At 47.4% G+C, this 10,628-nt stretch overlaps 1 protein-coding gene across 9 annotated transcripts in view; it reads left to right on the plus strand.

Annotated features, from left to right (window-relative positions):
- The window catches only part of TXNL4A (thioredoxin like 4A), a 51,930-nt gene that overhangs the window by 32,033 nt on the left and 9,269 nt on the right, over nt 1-10,628 (plus strand). For 2 of the 9 annotated variants that reach the window (XR_012427079.1, XM_074022326.1), the window contains exon 1: nt 4,457-5,053. The exons of 4 other annotated variants lie outside the window; for them this stretch is intronic. Coding sequence is in view for 3 of the 5 variants with exons in the window: in XM_005586360.5 (XP_005586417.1) it covers nt 4,631-4,783 (153 nt within the window). In the remaining 2 variants the exon portion in view is untranslated. Of the gene's footprint in view, nt 1-4,456; nt 5,054-6,360; nt 6,434-7,164; nt 7,233-10,628 lie in introns of those variants that run through there. 3 more of the 9 variants (XM_065533581.2, XM_005586360.5, XM_045378265.3) reach the window with 3 other exon arrangements.

A 10,628-nucleotide genomic window follows, 5' to 3' on the forward strand; every position in this document is an offset into this window, starting at 1 on the left:
AAATAAACCTCTGACCCCCAACTGAAAAACCCTGGAAGATCAGGGATCCCTGGAAAAAAGAGGTCCCAGATTTCAGCAAATTGTCCTATTGGTTTGGGCTACAAGGTGCCCAGACCAGTGCCAAGCACCAATAGGAGAGCTGCTACAGGCTGGGCCACCTTCACTCAGGTTCCCTTAGTGGTTACCAGATGTCAATCGAGAAAAATGATGAGACCAGTCTCAATCATTTTAGGAGGCTTATTTGCCAAAGGTAAGGACTCGTGCCTGGGAGACAGGTCTATACCTTTCTCCAAAGATTATTTCGAGGGCTCCAAATTTAAAGGGGAAAGGGTGGGATATTGAGAAGTACACAAATTCAAATAAGAGGAGGGTAGGGGAAAATAGCTATTTTCTTTGGTTCAGTGAATCTGCATTTTTTTTTTTAACATAAGATGACAGACAAATGGGGCAGAGGAATCTGCATTATTACATAAGGTAACATAGACAAAACATAACAAAAGGGCAGGGGAACAATCAGATATGCAGTTGAATCCGGTAGGCAGGGGATGACTGCACCTGTGAAGATAAGCTATCGATTTACATTACCATGGCGAAATGTTAACAGAAACACCTTAGGGGAGAAATCTTGGAGCTCACCAGGAATTTCCTTGTGGGCAAAATATGGGGGAGGTGTGTAGGTTTTCATCGTGTAGCCCTCTTATTTAGGAACCAAAAGGGGAGGCAGGTTTGCCTGACCCAGTTCCCAGCTTAACTTTTCCGTTTGGCTTAATGAGTTTGGGGTGGCAAGATTTACTTTCCTTTCACAGTTTGTAAGCTGGGTCTGAGGGAGCCCTGGGTCTGGGGGGGCCCTGGGCCTGGGGGTGATGGTTGGGAATCCACCATCTTGTCTCACCACTGCCAGAGACACAGATGTGGCTTCTGTTCATAAGTCCCTATTAAATGTTTCTCTCTAAAGAACTAGATTTGCCAGGCTCTTTCTTTGGCCTCTCAGCTTCCTCTGACTTTGGGGCAGATTTGTATAGGCCTGGCCACTGAGGAACAATCACTAACGATTAGGAAAATGCAAATCAAAACCACAATATCATTTTATACCTACCAGGATGACCATAATACAAGGCTGTGAGAGGAAAGTATCTGGGGTCCCTTCAACCTGCCTCCCATTCTCATCAAAGTCATCTTTCTGCTCACTGAGACAGATGCACAGCTGACTGCCTCCTTTGGAAAGGCTGATCAGAAACTCACAAGAATGCAACTGCTCATCTCTCACCTATGTGTGACCTGGAGGCCCCCTTCCCTTTGAGTCTTCCTGCTCTTGCTTCAAGTTGTCCCGCCTTTCCAGACTGAACCAATGTTCTTCTTACATATATTGATTGATGTCTCATGTCTCCCTAAAATGTATAAAACGAAGCTGTGCCCCGACCACCTTGGGTGCATGTTATCAGGACCTCCTGGGGGCAGTGTCACTGGTGCATCCTCAACCTTGGAAAAATAAACTTTCTAAATTGAGACCTGTCTCAGATTTTCGGGTTCACGAGGTACATAAATAACAAGGGCAAGAATGTGGAAAAATTGAAACCCTCATACATTGCTGGTGAGAATGTAAAATGGTGTAGCCACTTTGGAAAACAATTTGGCAATATTTAAAAATGTTAAACAGTTACCACATGAAAACTGAAGTCCACACAAAACCTTGTACATGAATGTTCATAGCAGCATCACTCATAATAGTCAAAAAATGCAAACAACCCAAATGTCAACTGATGGATAAAATGTAGTATATCCATATAATGGAATAGTTTTTAATTTGTTTTATTTAATGAAATATTCATCAGCAATAAAAAAGAACTAGCTGCTGCTGTCTGCTATAATGTGGACCTTGAGAACATTGTTAAATGAAAGCAGTCACAAATGACTCCATGTTTTGTGTTTCCATCCATACAAAACGTCTAGAACAGATAAATCTATAGAGGCAGAAAACAGATTGGTGGCTGCGAGGGGCTGAGGGAATGGAAGTGGGAAATGACTGTTTATGGGTATAGGGTTTCTTTTCGGGATGATAACATTCTCCTAAAATTAGATTGTGGTATTGGTTCCACAACACTGAAAAACCACCTCACCTTAAATTGGTGAATTTTATAGTACATGGATTAGATCTCAACAAAAACTTTTATTGAAGAAAAGATTTATCTGGAGATGGAGAGTGATGATGGTTGCATAGTATGAATATACTTAATGTCCTTAAAAATTAAGGTGATAAATCTTGTTATAAATAACAATAAAAAATGAGTTTCAATAAATTATTTGGGAACATTTGCATCTTATGCCTTAGCTTGGAACAACTTTCCTGTGAATAAAATGCTTGTGATGTGTTAAGCAACTGTGTTTATATCTGACATGAGTGACTTCCAAAATGACGGTAAGGAATTTTTTAGAAGTCAATAGCCTGACCTTAATAAGGGCTCAGATTTCTCTGGCGTGTACCTTGTGCCAATGAAGTACAGGATATTTTGTTTTTTCATCCCATCTCACGGATGAGGAAACTGAAGTTTATTGAGATAACTTATGCAAGGCACAGATGAACCTGAACACACCGTTATGTAACTAAAACCCTCACTGTTAACCACTATGCTTATATTCTGTGCCTCTCTGCTTTACTTAATTATAAAATGAAAGAGATTTAGATGATCTCTAATATCCTACCAACCTGAAATTCTTGTTTCATTACAAGAAAGCATTTCGTATATAATTGGGAACTATTCTGTATTATGTAAAAAGTTTAACCTGGCAGTGAGCTGCACTTGTGATTCTATTTAAATTGTGGGTGCATATTATCAAAGCACCTTATGGTGCTGTGTCCCAGAGGAAACCAAACATGGAACCCATTTCAATCCCCAGGCCAGCAGGCTCCTCAGACTGCAGTTCTCACTATGCCACAGCCCATCTGAGAGACACCACAGCATCTGCATAGTGATTTTTTGTTGTCATTGTTTTTGAGATGGAGTCTCACTGTCACCCAGGCTGGAGTGAAGTGCTGCGATCTCAGCTCACTGCAACCTCCATCCCCCGGGTTCAAGCGATTCTCCTGCCTCAGCCTCCCGAGTAGCTGGGATTATAGGCGCGCGGCACCACGCCCGGGTAATTTTTTGTATTTTTAGTAGAGACGGGGTTTCACCATGTTGGTCAGACTGGTCTTAAACTCCCAACCACAGGCGATCCACCGGCCTCGGCTTCCCAAAGTGCCGGGATTACAGGCCTGAGCCACCGCGCCCCGGCATGATTTGTTGTCAATTTGTCATCCAAAGGACCACAAGGATGGCTGGATAGCAGACAAGAGTTTTACTGTCAATGTCAGTTTGCAAACCAGGGGGAGTCTCTAACATGAACCCAAAGTGCTCTCTCAGAAGAACAGAGATTAGAGGTTTTATTTTAAAAAGAGAAATATTATTTCTCTTGGAGAAAGTTCATAGGCACCAGTAAGGGTCTGGGGAGCTCTGACTGGGGAGCGAAGCCGGGGGAGCCAGATCAGTCCTGGAGGTGCAAGTTATGCTGAAGCTATGCAATAAAACTGGCTTCAGGTCGGGCGCGGTGGCTTCCTCCAGTAATTTCAGCGCTTTGGGAGGCCGAAGCGGGCGGATCACTTGAGGTCAGGGGTTCGAAACCAGCCTGGCCAACATGGTTAAACCCCGTCTCTACTAAGTACAAAAAAACTAGCCGGGCTGGCGCCTGTAGTCCCAGCTTACGGGGAGGCTGAGGCAGGAGAAGCGCTTGAACCCGGGAGGCGGGGGCTGCAGTGGGCCGAGATCACGCCACTGCACTCCAGCCTGCGCGACAGAACGAGACAACGTCTCAAAAAAAATTTTTTTTCTTTATAAAAAGACAAAAACTCTGGTTTCGGGTTACAACAGGCAGCTCAGCAGCCGGCCTGACGGTGACATTCCTCAAGGACGGCCTGCCCAGTGCTTCCCCCCACCCCGCTGCTCGGCTCTGCCGTGGCTGGGTATGGCAACAACGACACATTTTTATGGTCAAGTTTCACAAATGACACACACGAACCGTCTCGCTAACACACAGCACAAACGATGACCCGAAACAGACACCGGAAAGGAAAAAAACGAGCCGCAGTGCCGGGCATGCCGGGCCTTTCTGAAGACGTCCCCATCCGTGGCTGGAGGACAGCCCGGGCGGCGGCGGGCGGCCTCGGGGCGGGTGCGTCGGGGCAGGGCACGGCGAGCCCGGGGCTTCTCAGGACCACCAGGCCGCCTGGACGCTGGGGAGGAACCCCCACTCCGACGCCGGCTAGGAGGGCACCAACCGCGCTCCACCGTGGCCAGGTCGCCGCCGCTCCCGCCGGCCAACGACAAGTTAGCGCGGCGTCTGTACGCGCGTGACGTCAGCACGCACGGCGCCAGCCCGTGCGCATGACGTCAGCACGCACGGCGTCGGTGCGTGCGCGCCCAGAGGTTCCGCCCGGCGGCAGTGCCAGCGGAGCTTGCGGGTGCGGGTGGGACCGGGTTTCGGCTGTGGGCCCGGGGGCGGCGGGGGCCGCGGAGTGAGGGGCCGGCTGAGCCCACCACCTCGCTGGGCCCTCCCTGGCGCCCGGCCTCGGGCGGCGGCGAGCGCGCGGGTCGCCATGTCGTACATGCTCCCGCACCTGCACAACGGCTGGCAGGTGGACCAGGCCATTCTCTCCGAGGAGGACCGCGTGGTCGTCATCCGCTTCGGCCACGACTGGGACCCCACCTGCATGAAGATGGACGAGGTCCTATACAGCATCGCCGAGAAGGTAGCGCGCCGGGCCCTCCCGCCCTGCTGGCTGTGCTTCCGCAGCGGCCCCGCGCCTCTGCCCCGCCGGCCTCGCCTGGGGGCGCGAGCCGTTCCCCGAGGAGGGGCCGCGGCGCGGTCGTCCGGGCGATTCCTTCCCGCGCTGCGGGCGAGCGCTCTCGGGGACTGTGCCGGCGTTTCGCGCCTTTTTCTGCAGGGAGGTCCTGTAGTTGTTCACGTTTTAAAGGGTTTATGATCCCCCTCCCCTCGAAGGAATTCATTATTTCTGTTGGTAAGGCGTTTTTCCCAATCTTACAGTGCAGTGAACAAAGTAACACTTGCAGATTTTGAGAGCGCAGATCCTTAATTTAAAAGGATGCCCTTTTTTGGTGCCTTGTTTGTTTGTTGTATGTGTAAAGCAGAACTTTCATGTTAATAGCATAAGAAATCCTGTTTTTCTGTTGTTGTTTTCTCCCACCGCGCTTTTTGTAAGTCATGTGATTTATAGCTTAGAGTGATTAAGATGCAGAAAACATCGGGAGAAAATAGAACTATGCTTTGTTGGAACTAGTTTTCTGAATTTCTAATATTAGTACATTGAGTGGCCTTGGCACTTACTTGCTGACAATAAAAGTTGTGGGACACTATTTTATAACCAGGTTTCATTCTTTTTCTGTGGTTCCTCACAGCAATTTTAGGATGGCGTTTATTTAGGTTTTGCAGCTGTAGCAATAGGGCAAAGGGCACAAATACTAGGGTGTTAATAAAATATTTGCCATATTAATTTTCCGTAAGTAATTTGAGCGGTTATTCATTTTGATGAAGAGTAAAAGTAACATTGAAGCTATCTTTTCTTTCACAGATGCTAAAGTAGGCTGGGTTAAAATAACTCCTTTGAGTAAAGAGTAACAGATATAAAGACATTTTATATTGAGGAAAGGAAAGACTGTCTGGCCTGCCATTTATTAATTCTTGCTATTTCTTATTTAGTAGGAGAGGCGTGATGTTAGGAACTGTTGTTATATTTTAGTTATTACAAGAATCTCTTGGAGTGCTTACTAAAATGCATCTGTGATTCTGAGTCTATGGGTGTGGGGTGAAGTCCAGCAATGGCTTTTTAAAGAAGCCCCTCAGGGAATTCTGATGTGACCTGACCTTGAACCACACACTCAGAAACCCTTCCATGGGGGTCAGGGACAGAGGCGGAGTGCTTTATTACCAGCCATCTCCCAGCCTCTTCCTCTTGGACAGCAGGACACTGAGGACTTGAGGAGCTGCCTAGGGAATCAGGAGAGCAGCAGTTCTCTCACACTGGGGCTTCTGCCAGCCAGGGATTAGAGATGATGAGTGAGGCAGTGCCAGCACATCAGCTTTTCATTGCTTGACTTGTAGTGGACAAGGGCAGATACTGGAAATCCAGCGAAGAATTGACGAAGAGCAGTTTCCCAATAAGTAAATCACTGCTTGTAAATCACTGACTTTGAGTTACGAGTTCTAGAATCTTTCACTGTTCTACCTTGCAGATGGTGGCATAAACATCAGCTGGTGTTCAGATCCTGCTGCCGGCAGCTCGAGGCTAGGATGGCTGGCGATGTGAGGGCCTTTGTCTCATCACATCCAGGCAGAGCTCAGCAAGATGCTCTTAGCTAGGAAACAGATTTTATGTGTTAATGTAAGTGTTAGGGTCTTTGCCAGATTTGCTCTTTTTTTCCAATTCCTTTATGTCCGATTTCTTTGTTATTACAGAATGAATCACTGTATCACTAGTGGACACACACTTAAGGACAGTTGAAATGGGCTCACTTTGGGGTATTTTTTTTTTTTTTTTGGTCTTTTAAAATAGTTTGATTTTTGTTTCTGTCCAAAAATTTGGATTGCTTTATTAATAAACTTTTAATGCAAATATTATAGTATAATTATTAAAAGCGCAAACCTAGGCCAGGCACGGTGGTTCATATCTGTAATCCCAGCACTTTGGTTGGGAGGCTAGTGTAGGCAGATCACTTGAGCCCAGGAATTCGAGACCAGCCTGGACAATATGGTGAAACCCGTTCTCTACTAAAAGTACAAATGCCAGACGTGGTGGCACATGCCTGTAGTCCCAGCTACTTGGGAGGCTGAGGTGGGAGAATCACCTGAGCCCGGGAAGTCAAGGCTGCAGTGAGCCATGATTATACCACTGAACTCCAGCCTGGGCAACAGGAGTGAGACCCTGTCTCCAAAAATAAGTGCAAACCTGAAATGCATTAAAAGACTATTCGTGTTTTATTTTCTTCTTAGTATATGGGCAAAATATGACTTTCTAATTCTGGAAGCTCTTTTGGGGAAACTCAACAGAAATTTTTGAAATGTAAGATTTTAGTATAAAGAACAATATAACTATTTAAAAATTTCCCTGTGCAGAAATGGCAGATAATGGAGAATCTTCCTTATCTTGTTATGAGTCCTGTCGATGTCCCAGCTGTTTTAAAGTGAGTAACAGTTGCAGATGTTCGGCTGGACTTGATACGATTTTTTCCTGGATGTGTTGTATTGATCTGCTGCTTCCACAAGGCCCACTGGCCTCATGCTGGGTTAGAGCTGAGCTGTGAACTTCAGGAAGAAAGTTAGTCTGGAAACAGAGCTACACTTAAATATTTCACAGGTGCCTACAGTTTGCTAATAAGTGTGGGGCAATTCATTTGATAAAGTGATAATAATAAAGTTTTCAGCTGGGCATTGTGTCGCACGCCTGTGGTCCCAGCACTTTGGGAGGCCGAGGTGGGTGGTTCCCTTGAGCCCAGGAGTTTGAGAACAGCCTGGGCAACATGGTGAAACCTTGTCTGTACAAAAAGTGCAAACATTAGCTGGGCGTGGTGGCCTGCGCCTGTGGTCTCAGCTACTCGGTAGGGCAAGACGGAAGGGTATGAGTCCAGGAGTTCGAGGCTGTGACAAGCTATGATTGCGCCACTGCATGCCAGCCTGGGTGACAGAGCGAGACCTTGTCTCAAAAAAAAAAAAAAGAGTTTTCTATTTAGCAGCTGATATTATGCAGTTTTGAAGCCAGACAATTTCGTGTACCTTTGAGCTGTCTTTCCATTTTGTAGGGACACTGTCACAGCAGTGCTTTGGGGTTCACTGTCACCTAAATCCCATGATGGGTGAGAAGACTGAATGGGATATTTAAGTTTTGTGTTAAAAAGCCCACGCAGATAGAGTTTAAAGTAGCGTCAGTGAGCTGGGCACTGTGGCAAGTGCCTATAACCCCAGCTACTCAGGAAGCTCAGATGGGAGATGAGCTCAGGAGGTCAAGGCTGCGGTAAGCTATCATCGTGCCATTGCACTCCACCCTGGGTGACAGAGCGAGACCCCATCTCTAAAAACAAAACAAAAAAATTCCTCAGTAATATTATTGACTCATGATAGTACTTTTTTTTTTTTTAAACAAGAGTCTTCTTGTGTTGTCCAGGCTGGAGTGCAGTGGCACGATCTCGGCTCACTGCAACCTCAGCCTCCCGAGTAGCTGGGACTACAAGCCTGCACCACCACCACGCCCTGCTAATTTTTGTATTTTTAGTAGAGATGGGGTCTTGCCATATTGGCCAGGCTGGTCTCAAACTACTGGCCTCAAGTGAGCCAGTCACCTCAGCCTCCCAAAATTCTGGGATTACAAGTGTGAGCCACCATGCCTGGCCCATGATAGTATATTCAAATAAATTGTGTATAAGGCAGATATATATTTATGGAACTTCATAGGAGCCATATTAGGGGGTCTATCTTAAGTATCACATTAAGGATCACAGAATGCCCATTGAACCAGTGAGAGTCAACACTCAGCTAGATGAGGAATCTTGTAGAAACTAACAGAATGGACATTTTTGGTGTTTCCTCTGGATTTTTGTCTCTGGATAAAAAACAGCCTTGTAGCTAGCAACAAAGTATGAGGGGTAGTAATGAGCGGTGGCTGAGGGTGCAGACTCTAGCTAGGCTCTTGGCACTTCATAACTGCATGAGCGTTACGAACTTGGCTCTGCGTGTCGCCTTACGTGTGTAAAGGGGATACTCGTGTGTAACTCATAGGGTTGTAGTGGGATTAATAAAGGTTTCTGGGGTACTCCTGTCACATAGGCAGTAATGCCACTGTTACTACTACGACTGCTTCTCTCACATTGCTAAGTTTGCAAGAGTTACTGTGAGAGCTGATTAAGGCAAACATTAATTTTAGAAAATCAAGTTATTCAGTTTTTTTATGGCTTTGACATGAATTACCTAAAAATGTAAAAATCAACGCTCTGGAAATTTGTTGTGCTAACAACTACCCAGAACACTTTTCCAGAATTTCAGGCATTTTCTCAGCTGGTCGAGGGACTCCACACCAAAGTGTAGACCAGTGGTGGGTGTCATGTGCCAGCCTTTAGCTGTGTGTTTTGTAGAGTTATTTCATTGGAACTTGGCAGGTGGACTTAGAGGCATGTGGAAGAACTGCTGAGCACTTTAATTGCTGACTTGCCTAAAGAAGAAGCATGCTTATGAGGTGTGTAGGCAAGAGAGTTGGAAAAGATACTTACAATTGTAGGGGATCAAAGAATTTAAAAATAATTTGAGGCCAGCGCGGGAGCTTACACCTGTAATCCCAGCAGTTCAGGAGGCCGGGGCAGGCGGATCATCTGAGGTCAGGAGTTTGAGACCAGCTTGGCCAACATGGCGAAACCCCATATCTACTAAAAATACAAAACTTAACCGGATGTGGTGGTGGGCGCCTGTAATGCCAGCTACTCGGGAGGCTGAGGTGGGAGGATCTCTTGAGGCTGGGACACAGAGGTTGCAGTGAGCCAAGATCTTGCCACTGCACTCCAGCCTGGTTGACGAAGTGAGCCCTGTCTAAAAAAGAAAAGAAAAAGCTGCCTTTGTTGAGGAAGTCACAGGATGACTTGGCAGAGCAGTGTGGCTGCACTCACCCAGCTCCTCCAAGTGCTTGACTACCGTGGAAATGTCGCCACCAGCAGATGCTGCTGGATGTTTGCTGATGTTTGCCCTCAGCTCGTGCTCCTCCAGTCACGCCACAGACACCATTTCACCAAGAAAAGGCGGGGGGGTGAGGGGGCTGGGGAGCTCCCCTCTACCTGCCCCTTCCAGCCTCTCCTGTCTCAGCTCCCGAGTCCCACAGCAACTTGCCTCTCTCTCCATAGCCACGCCTCTTGAAAGTTGTCCACACTGAAGACCTCTGTTCCTCAGTCCTTCAGCCCCTTCAGTGTCCCCGTCCCATCCCGTCCCCTCTGGCATCCTCTCTGGGGCACTCGGCACAGCTTCCGGGAGTCTCCTGCCTTAGTTTCTGAGGCTGCCTCCTTGGCATCCCTTTCCTGCCCCCAACTCTACAGTGGGCATCTGTGCTCACTCCCAAGCCTTTCCTGGCACCTGCCGCCCTGGCTGGGGCCACTGCTGGATGTAGGTGGCGGCGCTAAGGTAGCTCTCTCCAGCCCAGTCACTCCCTGGAGGGCCTTTTTCTCTGGATGTCCTTAGTTTTCTCAAACTCAGTGTGTACAAAACCGAACCCTTCAATCCCTGCTTTCTTAGAAGTAAATACATGGCCCAGAATCCCAAGCAGTAAAGGCCCTCTGTGGGCCAGTCCACCTGCGCATCTGTCCCCACTGCCCTGCACCTCTGCTGCCTTGCCCTGGTTGGTGCTGGATCTGAGACCTGGCTGCTGTTCTTGTGTCTTTCTCTTTACACATGGAATTCTCTAAGGACATATTTTCCCTGCCACCCCATAACCACGCCACTGCCCCGTCTCCTGTGGGTAGGCTAATTCTGTCATGGCTTGGTGGAGGATCTGTCATCCGGAGTTCAGGCTTTGGAGCCAGACAGGGTGCATCTTAGCTCTGCCCCTT

Source organism: Macaca fascicularis, chromosome 18, assembly GCF_037993035.2.
Source record: "Macaca fascicularis isolate 582-1 chromosome 18, T2T-MFA8v1.1".
NCBI classification, from domain to species: domain Eukaryota; kingdom Metazoa; phylum Chordata; class Mammalia; order Primates; family Cercopithecidae; genus Macaca; species Macaca fascicularis.